Source organism: Terrapene carolina, unplaced genomic scaffold (assembly GCF_002925995.2).
Source record: "Terrapene carolina triunguis isolate 2854851 unplaced genomic scaffold, T_m_triunguis-2.0 Scaffold35022, whole genome shotgun sequence".
Classification (NCBI taxonomy): domain Eukaryota; kingdom Metazoa; phylum Chordata; order Testudines; family Emydidae; genus Terrapene; species Terrapene triunguis.
Window position 1 is genome coordinate 15,344,647 of NW_020699373.1, and position 21,968 is coordinate 15,366,614.

A 21,968-nucleotide genomic window follows, 5' to 3' on the forward strand; every position below is an offset into this window, starting at 1 on the left:
GGGCAGTTCTGGGTTAGTACCAGTGCCCCCCGCCATCCTCCCCCCGGCCCGGGCAGTTCTGGGTTAGTACCAGTGCCCCCGGGCCCGGGCACTGTGTGAAGCAGGAGGTGGGAAGCCCCAGCCAGGCGATTTAAAAGGATTCCCCGCTCCCCACACAGCAATGGGGCGGGCAGAGCTGGGCTGGGTCCCGAGCTGCTAGCGCGGCTCCCCACGGACGGAAGCGCGGGAGGCCGAGCCAGCAGGAGCCGGGGGAGAAAAGTTTGTGGGTTTGCCGGGCCGGGAGCCCCGGGCAGTGCGCTGCCCCCTCGCTGGCTGGCTCCGGGCGGGCGGGCCGGGCACGGAAGTGGGAAGGCGCGGGGCTGGCGAGGAGCGAGCGAGCGGGGCGCTCCGCGGTCTAATTGATGCGGGGCGGCGAGGCCGCGCAGAGGCAGGGCAGCGCCGGGGGACGGAGCCAGCCGAGTTTCTTGCCCAGGGCGGCTGAGGCGGCAGCAACTTCTCCCCGCGCCCGGGCGCGGCGCCCCCCAGCAGGCCGGAGGCGGGCCGAGGGACGCGCACACAAAGGCGGCTGGGGGCCGCGGGCGCACGCCGGGCGGAGCGGGGAGCCGGGCGGCCGGGAGAGGCGCGGCCGGGAGGGGCGGCGGAGCTGCCGCCCCCTGCTCCTCGGATGCCCTTCGCTTTCGGTTTCGCGGCGCGGCGCGGCGGCTCGCAGGGCGGGGGCACCGCGGGCTGGCAGCCGCCTTTGTTTTCTCTCTTGCGCGGCTGAGCCCCGGGAGCCGGGCGGCCCCCCTGCCCCGGGTCCCTCCCCGCCGCGCGGCTCCGCTCCAGCCCTTTCCCCGCCCCCCAGCAAAGTAAGTTTCCCCGGCGGGCTCCCCCTCGCGCCCCGGCCTCGCCGCCCGCCCGCCCGCTGGGGAGACCCCGGCCCCGCCGGCCGGGCGAGCCGATGCCGATCGCCGCCAGCTCGCAGCCCCGCGCGGCGCAGCCCGACGCCCGCCTCTTCCCCCCGGCCCGGCTGCGGGAGCGGGACCCCGCCAAGCCGGGGGCCGCCGCCGAGGAGCCGCGGGCCGCCGGGCGCCTGGATCCCCCCGCCCAGGCCGGCGAGGCGGCCCCGGCAGCCGGGCTGAGCGGCAGAGCGGCGGCTCCTCCCGCCGTCCCCTTCCTCCCCTCCCCGCCGCCGCTGCCCGCCTTCCCCTCCCCGCCGCCGGCCCCCGCCGCCGCCTCCCCGCCGGCCCCCTTCCTGCTGCTGGAGCCGCCCCGCACCCGCTCCCGGTCCCGCTCCGGCTTCCTCACCCTCGCCATGAGCGGGGCCGCCGCGCACTTCCAGCCACCGCCGCCCCTCCACGGGCCGAGCCTCCCGGAGCAGGGAGCCCGCAGCCAGGGCAGAGGCAGCCCCGCCGGCCACGGGCACCCCCGGGCCGCCCCCGCGCCAGGTAACGGGGACGGGGGGAGCCTGAGGGGGGAAGGTAGGGTGCGCTGAGGGGAGTGGGGGTGTGGGGGAAGGGTGAGGGGTGGGGAGAGTGGGGGTGATTGGGATGTAGGGGGAAAGCTGGGGGGAGTAGGGTATGTGAGGGGATTGATAAGGGGTGCAGGGGGAGTGGGTGCTGGGTGGGGTGCAGGGGAACTAAAGAAAGGTCGGGGAGACATTGCTTGGGACCTGCGGTCCTGGGGGCCTGGGCTATGGGGGTACTAGGAGTGCTCGAGGGACAGGCTGCTGGGACTTGAGCTGGTGGTGGTGGTGGTGGGGTTGTTAGGGGGGACTGAAGAGTTGGGTGGTTCGGGGGCTGCCATAAGAGATCATAGGAGTAGCAGCCCACTTTGTTTTTCCAAAGTTGACACAATCTGTAACACTTCTGCCGAGTTGTTCAGCCTTAGCTCTTCCAAGCAATCTCTCTGTATCAGTCCCCACAGGGAAGATGACATGTGTCTGTCTGTACAGCGTGGTGGTGGGTGGGTGTATATAATATCAGACATTAAACATGCTTTCTGCTTACTTGTGGGAAGTTTGGTGCAGCGAAATGGAGAGACTTCTGTGTGTGGAGGCATTTTTCTGCCCCACACTCCTCATAAATTGGAGGGGTTTGTTTTTGCCTGTCCCATTCTGCTGGGGGAAACCGTGATCTGATGACTACTTCAGCGCTGAGTTCACAGTCATTTTCATGGACACTCACAGTGTTGTCACACAGACTGAAGCTGTGAGGTGATAAGTCCCCAGGATGACATGGGAGCAGCACATACAGGGAGAAGAGAAGCTCAGGTCCCTAAGAAAATGACTTTAAAGGAAGTATCTTGAAAAAATACAACAAAGTAAATAAACTGGTTGTGATTTTATTCAAGTTTTGCCTCATGGTAACTTTCAGTACAACTGAAACTTTTATGATAATCAAAGTGAGAAATAGACTGGCCAAGATCATTGTGGATCTATTGAATCTACAAGATTGCATGGAGGAGATAACTTCCTTTCCTTCTTTACATATTTACTCGCAATATTTGTGATGCTGGAATGATTGAATTGTCTGCCCAAAGGATGCTGTTTAATTCTCTTGGTGCATATAGTCCATTGGGGTAACCTCTGCCACGTAGATAGTATTCTAAAAGTTAGTATATAAGCATTTAAAATTATTCTATCATTTGAGATGTTTCAGGGTTTTTTTTCTTAGTGTCAAATGCAGAATTATAAATTATACTATTGTGGTAGAGAGACTGAAGTTGAAATAGCACTTCTGTTATTAATATAATAATATATTATCGTCTTCATTTTTTCTAGCCTATAGCTATAGTAGGTCTGAATTTATTTGACATTACTTTCTCTTTACATTGGCTTCAGCTGTGGCTATGCCCTCATACAATATTTTGTTAAATATAGACTTCGAATCCTTTAACAGAACAACAGAACTTTGATGATAATACTCGTAGGGTATCCACTGCACATGGTAGCCATGTGAGATGTGTGATTGTTCGTGGCTAGCATGGACTACTGTGGGAAAGAAACAACTAGGTAATAAAACTAACTCTTAGTATTAATAACATATAGTTTTTAGCAACCATACATGTCAAATACTCTTATTTAATCTTAATGAGTATTTGTGATTGCTTTAATTTTTGCTGTCCAACAGCTTTTTGTCTTGGCATCAGAAATCAGTTTTCATAGAAATAGCATTCTGATTTTTATTCAATATTTAATTTGGGAAGAAAATGACAATCAGTTAGCAGTGATGCTTAGTTTTGAAAATATATGGGAGAGGAACTACTATGTCTATGTGTAAATCCAAAACGGAGGCTAACTCTAGGCTATCTTTCCCTCTTTCCTTAATTTCTAATAAATATGCCAATTAAAAATAGGTAAGTTCTTAAATTCTTGTATATCTTGGTAATGTGGGGATTATTGGAAAACATCCTTATTCTTTTGGAAACACCATCTGCCTTCTTAATTACCACTTTATATTGGGCATTTGACACCTGACACTTTTTTTTTTACTATTATTATTTAAAGAGTCATGTCTGTTTCCTGTTAAAAATGGCTACACAGTTTTACCCCAGTGAGGAACAGTTTTTGGCTGCTCACTGCAACTTTATTTTGGTGCTAAAATGTTAAGGCCTTAAATCTGCAAACACTTAAATGCGTGTACTTAACATTAAAGCATGTGAGTGGTCTCGTTGACTTCAGTGGGACCCCTCCGTGTTTAAAGTTGCACATGTGTGTAAGTGTTTACAGGATTGGGGCCTATGATGATTTCTCTTCTCAGAGTTGTGTATGGCAATCGGAATTTTACTTTATGTTTATGAAGTTACTAGTGCAGGAAAACAGCAAAGAATGAAAGCATTTGGGGGGATTGGTGAGTGGGGAAAAGCTTTGTGTCTTCTCTTTGGAACATACAATTTTTATTTATGCTGATATTTTGGGGTTGGATGGGTTTTTTTTGTGTTTGGAGGGGGGAATGATTTACAGAACTGGTACAAGTTTTACTTTAAAATGAGAGCTATATAAGTATTTTATAAATAGCTGGATTTATTTATGTTTACTGGAATTTGTACTAAAGAGACATCAACTTAAAATCATACTTCTATTTGATTGTTTTACCTATTATTTCTAAAGGTAACTCTGAAGATTACAGAAAAATATTTGTTTGTGTTTTACTTTGTATATAGTCAGTTTTCCCCATTGCTCTATGAAAGGCCCATACAATCAGAGAGATGATATTTAATGGGAAAAACATATTTGTAAAAGTGCAGAAATTGGCAAGTCTTGGGAGCAGCTTTTTTACTTGAAACTATTTCTATTTCTTTTTAAAATTGATTATACTTTAAGTGGATTTGTTGACTTAAACCCGAAATTTTCCTTTCTTAAAGCTGCTCCTAACTTCCTGATACTTTCAACAACCTGTACAGTAAAACCAGCAATGAAAAACTTGAAATTGTAGATGTATATTTCCTGTGATTTGAAACCTGTCACAATTACAGAGAAGAAACTCAGTCCTTATCGTTGAAGTGTTTAGTTCATCATAGTCCTTGTAACATGTAACTACATAGCACTGTGTCCGCACTGAATTAGACGGAATGCATTTTCTTTAGCCTTCTCTGAGAAGGGGAGAGGTTGGGTTTTATTTATTAGCCCAAACCTTTTGCTTAGAAACTCACTTAAACTACAGTTGCAGAGTTGTTGCAGTGAGGAAAGCTTGTAGGGCCTGTGTATAAAAATAGTACTTAGAACTGTGTTAAGGCCAGATTCTTCAAAAGAGATTAGTTCCTATTTAGGGAGCTGCCTAATTGAAGCTGGGTTTTTTTAAAAAATCTGGCTATTTATGTTTACTGATCAAGACTTTGGTGGAAAACAGATTAGTCTTTCAAAAAATACACTTTAAGGCCCCAATTCTGCAAACATTTATGCACCTGCTTAACTTTGCTACCATGTGCTGAAGCATTTGCAGAATCAGTGCCAAAATTGTTTTTTGTTTTACAGTTGATAAAGTTTTTCTGTTAGTCACACTACTGAAAGTAATAGTTTTCAATTAGTTTGCTCTTTAATCGAGTCTCTGTTCTCAAAACATTGAAATAACAATATTATGAACTTCTATTTAGATTTCAGTATTAAGGAAACGTAGTACATTTTACAGACCAAGTCAGAATCTGTCGCAGACAATTACTGGGCATCCCCATCCCCCCCAATGTTTAGTGAAATGTGGTTTTTTGTTTCTCATTTGTTTTCCCATTAAATATACATGTTAACAGATGCAAAGGGCTTTATTCAAGATTGTCAAATTAATAAACGGGTAGTGGAATAGAAAACATAGAGCTGGACTGCTGACTCTTCTTTTCATCCAGGAAATTGATCCTGATCTTAAGAGGCACTTTCAGGCAGAACTAGAGGAAAGTGCGTTACCTCTGTCACTGTAGGCATATCTTGTAAGTGAAAAAGATGAGAACAGCTAGAGACATGCTTGTCAGTTGGTAAGAGAGGTGTGGTTTTAATGGAAAATTTCAGTCCTTTCACCTTCAGTTTTTTGTAAGCTCCGATCTGCAAAATTATTTTTGTTATTGTGGTATTTGGGGAGGAAGGAACCTTAAAAACAATAACATATTAGAATAACGTACTTTCAGTGCGTGGTAGACTAAGCATTTTAAAGGTGGCTTTTCTCTGAAATGTTTCTACTTAGGAATGCTACCTTTTGGCTGACTCCTGGTAGCTGCACTAAAATCAATTAACGCTGCTTGCAATTTTCAGCCTTGTTATATTTCAATTTTAGATGGAATAGTTCTAAAAACTACAAATTAATGATGTCAAAGACTCACATCAGTCAAAGCCTTACCATAGAATATTATTATGAGGGGTGGTGGGAGATACTTATTTAGGCAGATAAGTAAGCAGCTGCTAAGAGTTTATTCTGGAGGAATTGAAACTGCTGATCAAAGGATCAGTGCCTGTTTTCAAACATATGCAAAACTGCAGGGTGTGAGGGGGATGGACTTGCTTGTAAGGGTGCTGCCACTATTTGTATTGAAAGTGAGGTGGAAAGCTCTTGCAATTCATAGCGATTTTGCCTGATGCAGTATATGCTAAACAGTAGTAATTTAACTACTGAAAACTCCCAATAAATTTCAGATTGTCACATGCGATTTTTTTATGCCCGTAGCAGTTATCTGTGTGCAGTACGTATGGTTCTATTTTTGAATTGAATAGCAGTTACAGTGGTTTTATGGCGAGAGTCATGCTTAAATTTTACATGCTCAGAGATGTGCGTCTTCTTACTTAGGTTACACTGGTCCCTTCACAGCTTTATGACCCTCTTAAGTAGAGCAAGATGCAAGGATATCTCCTTAGTAATAATGAATGAAGCATATACAATACTTGGATTTGGTGGATAAAAATCTGTTCTTGCACCTCTTTATATTCAAGGCTAGTGTATTTTAGGTGAAATGATTGTAGTTTGATGGCAATCCTTAGTGAGAACTTGCTCAGAATTGTAAACCCAGAGCATGTAATGCTGCACCCTAGTCTTTTGGTAGAAATTAGCTAGCTTGGATAATCAATTACAATTTACCTTTTGGGTTCTCTGAATTATTTAGTGAAAACCTTGGAAAGTAGGTTTTTAAAAAACAAAACAAACCTTAATTTCTGGTTCTTATAAACAGCTTTTCAATAGAAATAAATTAACCACAGTATATGGAATGACCCATTTCAAGGGTTTAAGCATTTAGTATATTTTTAAGAAAGTAAATGCCCTTAGCCAAAGGGGGAGAGATTTTGGGGTTGTTTTGGGAAAAGTACACATTCATTTGTACACTTGTTTTTTTATGATGATCGTTTTCAGATAATATGCATCTTCCTGTAAGATTCTCCTATGGATCATCTTGATAAGTTTTTCACTTAGCTCCTAGTTTCTTGAGCAAATTAAATATTTATTAATATATGGTGAATATAAATATGTTCACTCAGTCGGGAAAAGATTCTGTGAAGACTAGGCCCAGAGATATGCTATGTTGCTTTGTTGGAACATGTTAAGTTGATTAAAAGGTACAGTATGGAGGAGAGGTGATGGCAGTTGCTTGGGCTAGTTACTGCTGCTTTCCTATAGCAAACAGCAACTGCTGACAAACTTATGTTTTTCAGATTTATTGCTCATTATGTCGTTAGTCTGATAACATGATGGCTCTATTTTAGGGTGCATTCTTTTTAAAACTGCAAGACAAATAACTGTAGAGACCCCTTCAGGTTTCAGACAAACATAATGACATAAACCACACTATTGCTACAGTTACTGGAATATGAATACTCTGAAAGTAACACTTGCTGGGTTAGAGTAGGGAGATCTTTCATAATTAAGAAAAATCTGTCCTCTATCCCATAGGACATGCTCCTATTTAATAGTGGGAAGGGGAAGAGAGAAAGTATTTAATTTTAAAATATATCTTTTGCTGTGCAACATCAATTTAGATTGCGTAACTAGTGAAGGCCTAATCCAGCAAGGCGCTGAGTGACCTCAGTTCCCATTGATTTAAGTAGGAGTTGACTGACCTTGCAGAATCAGCCTCTAAAACAGTAGAGGGACAGGTTCCTTGGGTGCAATGCCACACTTGCCAAGGTACAGGACAGGGCTGTGGTGTGCTGATAGCCCATTTTGGATGGTACAAAAAAGTCTCTTCTGAATATTACTAGCTACTTTAGCTAAAACATGAAAACTGGTTAGCTGTAGAATTCGCAAATACATTTGGATTGCTGTACTTACCTCTGGTGTACAGCCCATCCCTGGACCTTGGCTACACTTGATAAAAGACTGGGTCAGGTGCTTCTGTCAACAGGGGAACTATTGCAAAGCTACATGTGAAGGTAATGGGCATGACTCTTCTCTTACACCTGTTTTACACTAGTGTAACTACATAGACTTCAGTGGAGTTACGTCTGCTTTACCACTGTGTAAGTGAAAGGAGAATCAGGCCTAATGTCTTATAGTTAGCATTTATTAAAAGACTCTCTCCTTTTTGATTTAAAAACTAGTACTTCCAAATAAGTTGAAAAATACAAAATTATCAATTACAAGTCACTTAATGAAATACAGCACAGCCTCAATGAAACAAAAGTATCTGAAAGAGGCTCAGGCCTCCCCAATGTCTAATAGCAACACTGAAAAATGCCTCGATTATTGAATGACTAAATTCAGCTGTCCATAATTATTCAGTACCCCCTTTACGATTGGATAGTCATGGTTACATTCTTTAGTTTAGTTTATATTATGGAACTTTTCCCTGTATGCAATTTAATACGTTTGAAATTCTGGTGCTCCTGTGTGTGTGTGTGTGTTCATGTCTGTCTTGTTGCTGAGACGTAGTTTGTCTGAAGAGTGCAGGTGCTGCTTGAACGTCTAGCTAATTCATTCCAGTTTAATATTACCTTTAGAAAATAAACAATCAGAAGGTTTTGTACTCTTTCTGGTTTATCTGTATGTTGTGCTTTGGGGCAGGTGGAGAGGCAGAAATATTTTGGGTGATGCTCTGCTTGCACATACGTAAGGTGAAAAATAGTCTTGTCACCAAAGGGAGGAAGAAACGCTTTAACAAGAGTACTAATAAGCATGTCTGTGAACATTTATATAAATCCGGTGGGTGGGTGGGGGGGGAGACAGGTTCAATTTTTAGAAAGATTTTGCTTACCTTTTTATATTTTTAGCCTTGCCACTTCTCACCCACAAGATTATCTTGGCAAAATGAGGCCCTCATGCATACGAAATCTTTTTAATTCATGATTTGATATGAAAGATGGTGTTTTAAATCTTGTTCCACTAATACCATTGCAACCTCAGCTTCTTTCGTAAAATATCTGAAGCATGAGAATTACAGGTGGTTTCTTGTTTGGTTTCTAATATGAATCAGAAGCTTAGGTGGAGAGAGTTTTGATTAAAATGTCAGTTAATTATAAATGTGCCCAACCTGAAAGGTGTAGTACAGAAGGAGGAGGGGACTATCTGGAACAGGTGAGAATACAAGATATTAAAGAGCTAGTCTTCAAAAGTTTGTGGTCTTTAACTTGTACAACTGATTAATTTGTAATTAAATTATACTTTCCTCCCTTCATGCTTGTGGCTTACTGTTGTGATGCAGTTAGAGATGAGATGGAACATCCATTCTGTGCATATTTTTCAGTTGCTTTTTATTTGCTCTATAGATGCCTTTTGGTTGAAATCTCTCATGCTTGTTCTGAAGTACTCTTTCTGTCTTGTGTGCACAAAGCATAATACATATCCATTTGGTTGTTTGAGCTACCTGAACATGGAAAAACATTTTTTCAACTCGTGAGAAGTATCGGTTGGTCTTTTTGTGCTCTGATAACAATATAGCTTTCTTTTAGCACTTATTTGACATGTAATGTAAAATGAAAAAATACATGCTCTCTGTTCTGTTTGGAGGAAGGATAGGGAAGTGGTTTTGAAATAGCAAAGTTATGGGTATTTTAAGAAGTGTTTTGAGCATGCTGAGTGTTTTGTTTTCTGAACTTCTGACACACACATATGCTCTAGTTGTTCACTTTCTTAAAACATACTCTGCCCCCACTTCCCCCATTGAAGGAATTGAGTTGCTACCAATATGCCTTTTTCTTATTTGGGTTGATCTTGAGCCTGCTCGCTCTCATCCAAGGTTCACTCGTGGCTTCGGTTTTGGCCCAATGAAAAGGGATGTGTGTCATCAGCATACTTGTGGCATAACACTTCAAAACATCTCGCTAACTTCTCCTTCTGCATCCAAGCGAAGATAACCCATGTTCACCAGGCTGTCGAGCACCTGCAACAGTCTCGGTGGGGATCTTTCTTTCATAGATGGACCAATAATGGAGGCTTTTATGTTTCAGATCTTGCTTAATAATAGTGTTTGATTTGATTCTTGCTTAGTAGAATAACAGCAAGTTGATTATTGAGGGTTGTAATCTTTCAGCTCTCGTAAATTAAGCCATTGGGCTTGATCAGTAGCTGCACGGGAGACTTCCAAGGGAAAAACAAACTAAAAGGAGCTTTTAATGCAACGTTGCTTGATTCTAATTGCACAAAAGTCAGGTACGCTTATTTTAAGGTTTGCACTTAATCTTCATTCCTCCTCCTTGTAATGCATAGATACAATAGGGCAGGGGGAATGAATAGGTGGATTGCGGGCCAAATCGAGACCACCAGACACTTTTGAACAGACCCCAAAATCTTTTTATTTACTTACTATTGTTGGGATTTTTATTACTTTCTCTGGAGTTTGGACCTTGACTGTTCCTTGACTAAGAAATTTGGATCTTGACAAAAAATAGACTACCCTATGCAATAGGGTCTTCCCTTGCATGATTGCACAATACTGAACAGAACAATGTTACTTCTGTGTCGGCAAATAATAAATACCTTACAACCATTAAAAGAAATTGCACTATAATAGTACATACACATGCACATACATATATCTCGTAATACAAAATACTATCATATGATCATGTCTTAAAGTACACAGTCTTAATGCAGATGTACAAGGGACAGAATTTAACTCTGAAATTCATGACTTTTATTAAATTTCAATTCTAGCCCATGGTCTACATAATCCCCTGTGTAGGATTCTTTTTACATTTTTTTTTTTTTAAAGCAGTAGTTCTCAAACTCTTGTACTGGTGACCCCTTTCACATGGCAAGCCTCTGAGTGTGACCCCCCCCCCCCAAATTAAAAACATTTCTAAATATATGTAACACCATTATAAATGCTGGAGGCAAAGTGGTGTTTGGGGTGGAGGCTGACAGCTCGCAACCCCCCATATAATAACCTCGCGACCCCTTGAGGGGTTCTGACCCCCAGTTTGAGAACTCCTGTTTTAAAGGAATCGCCTAAGATTGTGTGTGTTATGTACCATGCCATCCAGGTGTGGAGGGAGAGTGGCTATGTAATTGGTAGGGGTTTTGTGTCCAGTAACACTCATTGAAAAGACAGAATTGCAGATTCTGTGCTGGGAAAAATATGGAGCACTTCATTACTACATGTGTGGCAAAATTTGTAGTAAGTGACCACAACACGGAGCAAGGTGCAGCAAACTATTCCAGTGCTCTGGCAGTTCTAGGTGAAGTACTGCTCCCTCACCACGGTTTACAGCTTGCCCTGTGTATATGAATGTCGCCTGAGGTGTGTATGTATTTTGCCAATAGCAAGTTACTGCTGTTCAGAGCATAAATTTACTCTGTTTTCTGTAGTAGCTTAGGCCCTGATTCTATAAAGACATTTATTAATGTACTTTATGCATGGGAGTGGTCCCATTGATTTGGCTAAGAATCTGTGCAAATGTTTGCAAGATTAGAGCTATACTTTCTTTTCCCCTGCGGTAGCATGTGTTGTACTTTTAGCTTCTTCCTTACATAATCAGACTATGTCGCCTTTTTGGAGTTTGCAGATATTCTGGTGGAGCTCTTGCGTGGGACCACTTTTTTTCTCTTATAAGTTGGTATGGCAGAAAGCCAAGCAGGAGGAAATGGCTTGTGCATGGAATTTGGAGGCAGGTTTTGTAGTAAAATGCTGCACTTTTTGGCTCATAAGCCATGGGAGCATATGGATTCTTTGTGGCGCAGAAACTGCGTGTGTGTATTTTTAATACATGTATATTTATATTTCAAGCAAGGTTTTGATTTTATATTTAAAGACGTGTTTACAAAATTGATAGGAAAACAAGTATGGCAGATACTATCATTCTCTTTAAATTATGCCTATGGATTAGGGCATTTCAGGACTTTCCGAAATTCTTAATGCTTTATTTTTTAGGGGAGAGAAAAAACTCTTAACCGATTAAGAGAATAGTGTGTCAAAACTATCAAGACTGTGTGACAGTAACGTTTATATTTGTGAAGACGGTTGCTGAACAGTATCCTATAAGCTGAAGTATCAATTTACAAATAAACGAGAAAAATATATATTGGATGTTCTTCATTGATGTCTATTACAGCTAGTAACAAAAATGGGGAAAATTCTTTCCTCTTTTATTGAAACTTCTAAATGTTGTTTGAAATTTCCAGCCTGTTCTTGTCTGTTGTGTCTTGCACGCTTTCACTACTCACTATGTAGTACAAATATAAGCTTCTAAATTGTATTACTGTACTTGGATATATATTCAGGAGGGTGTCCCATTAGTTTGTTCATTTCTAATAGAAGAAAAGTGTTTTTACAGGTTGTTTTTAAGACACTTCATGTTCTGATGTATTTTTTAATATTCTTTATTAATTTGTAATATAACAAAACTGTTCTGGGTTTCCATCATAATACTCTTGTGGTCCTTAATTCAAAGTATTGTGAGCATATTGGTGTGTAAGCTGATGAAGCAATAAAGCACAAAAGTGCAGGGTCAGCCAGATAGATCTCCTTTCCTAGGGAGAATTTTATCTCTTGGTCTCAGAAAAACAGATAACAAACATAAAAATGTAACACACAGATGTTTCTTGTCTCAGAGTTTTTTACTCAGTCCTGGGTTCAAAGAACAGCCTTCTCTCAGGCAATTCCTTTGTTCCCGGAGCAGCTGCTTCTATGCAGCACCTGCATGAACCTGAGTTGCTATTAACTCCTCCTTTTCCAGGCACAGGATAGGGACTCTGAACCTGGTAATACTATGCTTTGAATATCAACCATATTTAGGAATCTGCTGCCAACAAAGGAGTATGTTCTTATTGTCCATTGAGTAGCAAATCTGAGCTCATGATGTCCTAATCCACCGATGTCCCATCATTTGCAAAGATAACTCCTGTGTGAATAAAGTCTGCTTCAGAAAGTGTAGATAATGTTAGTGGAGTAGAACAGTTTGTAAACTGGAAACTCCTTTTTGTTGAATTTCAGTAGATCAAAAAAAGTTGATAGGTTCCCCTCCCCCACTCCTCTGTTTTTCCAGTTGCAGAAATAAAGAATTTTGGAAATCTAATCTGATGATACTTATAGTGTTTTTTCCTATCGTATTTTTAGTTGTATTTGCATAAATGATAATCTGAAATTGTTTTATTATCTTTGTGTGCCCTTTCCTTAAAGAACTTGTTTTCTGTGGCAGGCTGGGATTGAGCTAGTCCCACTCCTAGAAAGTGTCTGGGAGATGATGATTCTACCTACAATTCTTCCTGAGGCTACGACACTTCTGTAACAGGGTGGTTGGAATAGGATTGAAGCTGGTAATAGCAAGCAGTTCTCTTATCGTATGAGAGGATAGTGATCTTAATTTAGTAACATCGATTATATATACCATTTTGGCATACCATAGGCCAAACAACAAATAAATACACATCAGTCCCTAAAATAGACAGATAAAAGTCAGATTGTCATTCCCTTATTCTTAAGGGTGTGGCATAGAGTTTCCAGTAGGGAATGCTAAGACTCCTTTTTCCTGTGATAACTGTAGTTTAAGATTACTGACCAATTGCCAGCTAAATAAATAAATCCACAGGAATTGCTTAATGATTTGTCTGGGTATTTTTGTAATTGGTTGGCTGGGTCAGGAGGAGAAATTAAAAAAAAAAAAAAAAAGTGGTGAGGCTTTAAATCATAAAAAGATATAATAATCTTGACTATTCGTTTTCTATAGGTGGGCTCAACCTTTGAGTGCAAGAGAGAGATTTGCTAAACTGAGTTGTGTGCATGTATGTGGAGTCTCTTCCCGCATTTATTTTCTAAACTTCTTGTAAAATAGAGTTTAGCTATTCAGAATGGATATTCCTGTATTTGAAAATCATATCACCCATTTCAACTGAAATTCTGCTGATGGTGATTTATTTATTTTTTGCACGTGAGAGTCCATTTACTTTTCTCTTGCTCTCTCTAGGGGTAGTCACTGATCTACATAAACTGATTTTGAATCCTCCTAGACACTATTCCTGTTATTTCAGAAGTACCTGTAACAAGGGTATGGTATCTTGAGGCGCATTCAGATAAGTAAGTCAATCTCTTGTCTGTGACTTCCTATCTGAATTCCTGATATTTGTTTTGAATTGATGGCTATGGCTAGAGATTCAATTACAGTGGAGTGTTTGGGGCAGGAATGTGAGAAAGCACAAAGTATAGAACACAGACTGCTTACAAAAGCAGGTATTGGACAATACTACTTGTGCTGCAATTTTGCAAAAGTACTTCCTGGCTCCAAATGGACTGGTTGCGATATTCCAGCAGGGTCACATAACTGTTCCAAATGACTGATTACCGTCTAAAGAAGTGTGGTGAAAGGCAATCTGTTTGGTTTTTCTAAACTTAAAATGTTTCAGAGGAGAAAAAATGGCCAGTCCACTAAATTCTATTACTTTAATTGGAGATCTTGTGTCCTATGATTGAGTTTTTAACTTTATAATACGCTGGCTGGTTATGATTTGACAAAAGGACGACCAGGACTCCTGTTTTTGAGATGCTGTCAGTGATTACTACCACTGCTACTTATGTTTTGTGATCACAATAATAGTGAGGGGTTTGTACGTCAAGCAAAAGTGACCAAATGGGTTGTCCTGTGTTTTGGTTGCTCCTATTGAATGAGGAGATTCAGAACAAATTAATCTACATCAGAGAGCAGCAGTTGCAGATGCTTATATTGCTAACCAGTGATTGGCATAGTGAACTCAAGGGATTAGAGAAGGAATTTAGGTAAATGCTAAAATAGCGGACGAATGGGGCCTAGTACTTTCAGCATCGGGGATCATCCATCAGCCACATGTAAGTGGAGATGTGCCAGTACTATGTAGCTGAAATACACCTCTACCTCGATATAACGCTGTCCTCGGGAGCCAAAAAATCTTACCGCGTTATATTGAACTTGCTTTGATCCACCAGAATGCGCAGGCCCCCCCCCCACCCCCGGAGCACTGCTTATTCGTGTTATATCGGGTAGCATTATATCGAGGGAGAAGTGTACTCCAGCAATTGAAAGTGGTGGTGGAAGCTCTGACTTCTTCAGAAACCTGCCAAGCGTGATTCTATTTTAAAGTGGGGTTTCTGGTATCAAAATTAATTATTTTGAAGAGAGGCCAAAAAAGACACATTTGTCTTTTTAAACACAGTTTGTATTTAGAGGTGTGCTGAAGGTTGGGTAGGGGAGGGAACAGGTGCGATCTCCCCTCCCCTTTCCTTTTCACTTCTGTTTTATGATGTATAAAGAGATCCTGGAAGGTTCCCTTCTCCCAAGCATGTCTGTGTGGGGTGGGGGGGGGGGGGGGGGGGTTTTTTTTTTTTTTTTTTAACCTTAGATGTGTCAGGAATGTCATGTCTCATCTTCCCGGTTTTGCCGGGGGACTCCCTTGGAGGACTCAGAGGCAAATTCAGAGCACTTTTACCCCTTAATCAAAGTGGCAGGGATGTTGAGCCTAATTGCCACGTTCCAAATTTCTGTCCAGTTGTTCGAGGTAAATCGGTGCAAACAAAAAAAGAAAACTTCGAGAGAGGAAGCAATTTAATCAGTTAATCCTCACTCAAGCGATATCCGTGATATGATAAATCTACTAGTTATCCAGTCATCCATAGAGTTTTCCAAGTAAAACAAGGTAGACAAGACCTGAATTTGTGAAGTAAGAAATGATCAGAACAAAAAAATTAGGCATTCTGTTTGTCTTCAAACAAAAAATATACCCTTTTTTTCCCTTGCAAAAAAACCCTCTGTGTGTTCTAAAAGATGACTTGCAAAAGAAAAGGAGTGTGTGTGGTGTGAATTATGCCATATATAGCTAGATGTGTGGAAGCTGGACCTTTTTTTTATTTTTATTTTTTTTTTTTGTCTGTGTGTGGAGGGGTAAGAAGAAGTGAAAACAAGGGAAGTAGCTGAATTTTCTGGAGAGTTTGAATCCCAGATTAATGTGGAGCAAATGTAATCTTAAAACATTTTGATACCAAGACACTTGCCACTCTTCCCATTGCTTCACTTTCTTATTCCTCTACATTAAGAGAAATAATTTGAGGCTTTCCTATCAATTATGTCCTGGGTTTTTTTTTGATGTAGCACTTCCTGTCTGGCACTAACAAGAGAAGCATTTATAAGGGCATTTTCCTGCTCTTCATGACTCTACTTCTCCTGCTGTTTTCCTTCTCTTCTGGCTTTATTCAGTCTTCCTGACAATATAAGGAACTTGAATCCTCAAGTTTAATAGTAACATAAAGAGGAGACTACATTGTCCAGTTGCAGCAAAGAAATCTATTAGGATCCTGGGCTGCATCAAAAGGAGTATTATAAACAAGACCTGGGAAATCATTATACCATTGTACAAGGCTATGGTGTAGCTGCACCTTCAGGGCACTGCATCCAGTTTTGGGGCATTTTACTTCCATAGGGATATACAAATTAAGGAGAATTGTCTGGAGAAGAGATACTAATGGGCAATTCAGACTGTTTTAACTACAATGCTCTGAAGAGCTTAAACCTATGCAATTTGAGAAGAGGTGGCTATGTGTGGTTTATTGCTTTTTTAAAGAGGGAGCATTTGAGTAAGGATTTAGCTATCTATTCAGGCAGCAACAGGAAAAAACACAACTTCTTAAACTATTACAGTTTAGCATGTACTGGCAGAACCGGGGGAGGTTTTTAAGACAGTTTGGTATTGTCAGCGTCTTGGGTTATAACTTGTGATTTAGGCTTTGACAGCACTAGGAAGGTTTGCTGTTTGAACTATACTGGGAGTTTCAGGAAATGGAATAAGCTATAGTGGTATAAGGCACTTTCTATACCAATATAACTGCATCTATAGTAAGGTCTGTACTGTTGTAACTGACAGCTGGGGGTGTGATTTTTTTTTTTTTTTTTTTTTTTACTGATTGATATAACTATCTAACTTTTCTAGTGTAGACCGGCCCTTAGATGCTTAATGTAGTTGATTCTTGCTCACGTTTGCTTTGTTTTGGATCAAGAAGGAACTTTCCTTCCAAGTATATTAGGGTGCTTGGAGCTTTCCTTCCTTTCTCTGGAGCATTGAGCATCCTCTCTTAGAATCAGGTGGGTGAATCCCAAAAATATTCTCCCCACCCATTGTTACTCTTTTCTCCTGTGCCGCCTCTTTTGTTGTTGACTGGCTTCTGATCTCCTATGCATATATGTTCCTCTCAACTTTTCCCCCTCTCCCCTGCTCACCTGTCCTATGGGACATGCTAGCGCACTCTGCTGGAGTGGTCCAGCTTGATGTGCATCGTAGTGTTGAAGGACAAAGTGATATCTTGATTCAGCACAGCACTTTCTTGCTGATTGACTGAGCCCTGCAGTCAGCCAAGATGTCAGTGCGGAAGTGGGATAGGCAGATGGCTTGGGGTTTCCTAGGCTATTGCTAATAACAAGGTTCTAAAAGGTGTTCAAATGTTGCTTTAGTGAGTTGCAGCACAATTTTAACACAGATGATCTCGTGCCCAAATGTTTTAGTTGGGATAGTTTAGTGGCTCTGTAGCTCAAACTGTAGCAGCTTGTGTTTTTTGATGTTGTGAAGGCCAAGACTGTAACAGGGTTGAGGATAGGTCCATCAGTGGCTATTAGCCAGGCTGGACAGGGATGGCGTCCCTAGCCTCTGTTTGTCAGAAGCTGGGAATTGGCGACAGGGGATGGATCACTTGATGATTACCTGTTCTATTCATTCCCTCTGGAGCACCTGACATTGGCCCCTGTCGGAAGACAGGATTCTGGGCTAGATGGTCCTTTGGTGTGACCCAGTATGGCCATTCTTATAGCAATATCCATTGAGGTTGTTGGAGCTCTAGATAAATGCTAGCTAGCTAACTGCTACTGCAGCACTAGCATGTCTCTCTGTGAAACTCACAAAAAATAGTGGCTGTTTTATCACCACTGAAAGTTAGAATAAATCATTTTTTTTGAGAGAAAGAGACAGAGAGATGACATTTGAGATGGCTTCCCCATCAGCTAATCATTTAAAGTTGCGTCAAGTTTTTGAACACTTACATAAGAACATATGTGTGGTCTGTCTAGCCCAGTATCCTGTCTTCTGACACTAGCCAGTGCCAGATGCTTCAGAGGGAAGGAATAGAACAGGACAATTTTGAGTGATCCATCCCCTGTTGTACAGTCCCAGCTTCTGGCAGTTAGAAGTTTAGAGACACCCAGAGCCTGGGTTGTATCCCTGCCCATTTTGGCTAATAGGTCCATCAATGGTTCTCTCCCATTAATTTATCTAGTTCTTTTTTGAACCCAGTTATACTTTTGGCCTTTATAACATCTCCTTGCAATGAGTTCCACAGGTTGACTGTGCGTTGTGTGAAGTAGTACTTTCTTTCTTGTTTTAAAACTGCTGCCTATTAATTTCATTGGGTGACTCTTGGTTCTTGTATTATGTGAAGGGGTAAATAACACTTCCTTATTTACTGTTGCCACACCATTCATGATTTTGTAGACCTCGATCATACCCTACAATAGCCATCTCTTTTCTAAGCTTAACAGTTCCAGCATTTCTGTCTCCTCATTTGGAAGCTGTGCCATACCCCCTAATCATTTTTGTTGCCCTTCTCTGTATCTTTTCCATTTCTAATATATCTTTTTTGAGATGGGGCGACCAGAACTGCATGCAATATTCAAGCTATGGGCATACCACGGATTGATATAGTGGCATTATATTTTCTGTCTATTATCTATCCCTTTCCTAATGGTTCCTAACATTGTTAGCTTATTTGACCGCTGATGCACATTGATCAAATTTTTTCAGAGAACTGTCCACAATGACTCCAAGATCTTTCTTAAGTCATAACAGCTAATTTAGACCCCATCATTTTGTATGTATACTTGGGATTACCGTATTTACTCGTTCATAAGCCGAATTTTTTTAGTAAAAAAGGGAAGCACCAGAGACGGGGGTTGGCTTATGAACGGTTATAGAGAGGGAGAGGTGGGACACAGCCCCTCTCCCCGACAGAGGGAGCAAGGAGAGGCAGCACAGCCAGAAGGGAAGAGGCGGGGCCAGAATCTCTCCGCTTCTGGCCACGCTGCTCTCCCCCAGCCTCCGAAGCAGCTGCAGCTCTGGGGCTGGCAGGCTGCAGGTGTGCCGCTCGGCTCCGCCCCCCCAGAGCAGGCTGTGGCCGCGCTGCTTGGCCTGCTGGAGCACACTACGGCCGTGCCGCCCGGCCCAGCCTGCTGGAACAAGCTGCGGCCGCGCCGCCTGGTCTGGCCCGCTGGAGCAGGCTGCAGCTGCGCTGCCCAGCCTGCCGGAGCAGCTCCAGCCAGGCCAGAGACATCCTCCCCTGGCCCTCCCCAGATAAGATGGGAAGGGATGGGATGGGGAGAGTGTGGGGGTCCTGGGCTAGAGGTGGGGTCATGTGGGGGGTGGTCACAGGGGTTACTCCCCTGACCCCCAGCTTCTCCCTCGCAAAAAATTTCCCCACCAGTTGCTGTCCCGGCCCGTCAGGGTAAGCAGCTGGCGCGCCGGGACACTTTGTTTATTTAGGTTTACCTCTGTGCCTGCGGATGCTCGAGGTAAACAAACCATCTTGGCCTGCCAGCAGCTTATCCTGTTGGACTGGGAGCCAAAGTTTACGGACCCCTGAATTATAGGGTCGGCTTATGAACGGGTCATAAAATTTTTCCATTTTTACTTATCCATCTTGGGGGAGGGGGTCATACAGTAGTATGTTTTCCAATGTGTTATTTTGTACTTATCAACATTCAGTTTCGTCTGCCTTTTTGTTGCCTAGTCACCCAGTTTAGTAATCAGAGGGGTAGCTGTGTTAATCTGTATCCAAAAAAACAACGAGGAGTCCGATGGCACCTTGAAGACTAACAGATTTATTTGGGCATAAGCTTTTGTGGGTAAAAAACCCACTTCTTCAGATTGTCCGGTGGAAGATTGTCTGAAGAAGTGGGTTTTTACTCACGAAAGCTTATGCCCAACTAAATCTGTTAGTCTTTAAGGTGCCACCTGACTCCTTGTTGTTTTTCCAGTTTAGTGAGATACCTTTTGTAGCTCTTTGCAGTTGGCTTTGGACTTAACTATCTTGAATAATTTTGTATAGTCTGCCAGCTTTGCCACCTCACTGTTCACTCCCTTTTCCAGATCATTTATGAATGTGTTGAACAGCACTGGTCCCAGTACGGAACCTTGGGGGATCCGGCTTTTACCTCTTTCCACTGTGGAAACTGACCATTTATTTCTACCCTTTATTTCCTATCTTTTTAACCAGCTATTGTTCTACAAACGACTTTCCCTCTTATCCCATAACGGCTTGCTTTGCTTAAGAGCTTTTGGTGTGGGACCTTGTCAAATGCTTTCTGAAAGTCCAGGTACGCTATATCCACTGGATTACCCATGTCTACGTGCTTGTTGACACCCTCAAAGAACTCTAATAGATCGATGAGGCATGATTTCCCTTTACTAAAGCCGTTTTGACTCTTCCCCAAATTATTGTGTTCATCTTCATGTCTGATCATTCTGTCCTTTACTGTAGTTTCGGCCAATTTGCCTGATACTGAAGTTAGGCTTACTGGCCTGTAATTGCCAGGATCATCTCTGGAGCCTTTTTTTAAAAATTGGCGTAACATTAGCTATCTGCCAGTCATCTGGTACAGTTTGATTTAAGCGATAGGTTACATACCTCAGTTAGTTGTTCTGCAATTTTACATTTGAGTTTCTTCAGAACTCTTGGGGTGAATACCATCTGGTCTTGGTGATTTATTACTGTTTAATTTATCAGTTTGTTCCAAAACCACCTCTACTGACACCTCAACCTGGTATAGTTCCTCAGATTTGTCACATAAAATTAATGACTCAGTTATGGGAATCTCTCTCTCATCCTCTGAAGACTGATGCAAAGAATTCATTTAGCTTTTCCACATTGGCCTTGTGCTCCTTTAGCACCTTGATCAGTGGCCCCACTGATTGTTTGGCAGGCTTTCAGCTTGTGATGTACTTAATTTTTTGCTGTTAGGTTTTGTCTCTTTTGCTATTTACTTTTCAAATTCCTTTTTGGCCTGCCTAATTATACTTTTACACTGGATTTGCCAGAGTTTATGCGCCTTTCTATTTTCCTCAGTAAGATTTGACTTAGTTTTTAAAGGATTCCTTTTTGTCTCGAACTACCTCTTTTACTTTGCAGTTTAGCCATGGTGGCATTTTTGGGGTCATCTTACTGTGTTTTTTTGATTTGGGGTATACATTTGATTTGAGTCTCTATTACTGTATTTCTAAATAGTTTCCATGTAGCTTGTAGGCATTTTACTCTTGCGATTGTTCCTTTTAATTTCCATTTAACTAGCTTCCTCATTTTTCTGTTGTTCCCCTTTTTTGAAGTTAAATGTTACTGTAGTGGTTTCTTTGTTATTTTCTCCCCTGCAAGTATGTTAAATGTAATTCCATTATGGTTTCTATTCCCTAGCGGTTCAGGTATGTTTACCTCTTGGACTAGAGCCTATGCTTCACTGAGGACTAAACCAAGAATTGCCTCTCCCCTTGTGGGTTCCAAGACAAGCTGCTCCAAGAAGCAGCCATTTATGGTGTCTAGAAATTGTATCTCTACATCCCGTCCTGAGGTGGCATGTTCCCAGTCAATATGGGGATAGTTGAAATCCCCCTTTATTATTGTTTTTGTAGCCTCTCTAATCTCCCTGGGCATGTCACAATCACCACCACCACCATCATCCTGGTCAGGTGGTCACTAGGAGATTCCTACCGCTATACTCTGTTCAAGCGTGGAATTACTATCCATAGAGATTCTGTAAATGGATCAAACTGTATTAAGATTTTTACTATATTTGACTCTAGGCTTTCTTCCACATATCGTGCCACTCCCCCACCAGCATGACATACTCTGTCATTCCTGTGTGTTTTTGTAATATCCTGTCCCATTCATTCTCATGCTTCCACCAAGTTTTTGTGATGCCTATTTTATCAATATCTTCATTAAATGCAAGGCACTCTGATCACCAATCTTAGTATTTAGACTTCTTGCGTTTCTATACAAGCACTATAAAATTGGTTGATATTCAGTTGTCTGCCTTCATGTGATGTAATTAAATAGGACTCTTTTTCGTTTCACTCTTTCTCTTCAGTTCCTTC

At 42.1% G+C, this 21,968-nt stretch overlaps 1 protein-coding gene across 1 annotated transcript in view; it reads left to right on the forward strand.

The window, feature by feature from the left end:
* Positions 1–1,211: 1,211 nt before the first annotated feature.
* The window catches only part of LOC112111152 (E3 ubiquitin-protein ligase RNF38), a 196,626-nt gene continuing 175,869 nt past the window's right edge, over positions 1,212–21,968 (forward strand). Inside the window, exon 1 of the mRNA XM_026646353.2 lies at positions 1,212–1,427. Within this exon, the coding sequence (XP_026502138.1) occupies positions 1,295–1,427 (133 nt within the window). The 5' untranslated portion in view covers positions 1,212–1,294. The remainder of the gene's footprint in view (positions 1,428–21,968) is intronic.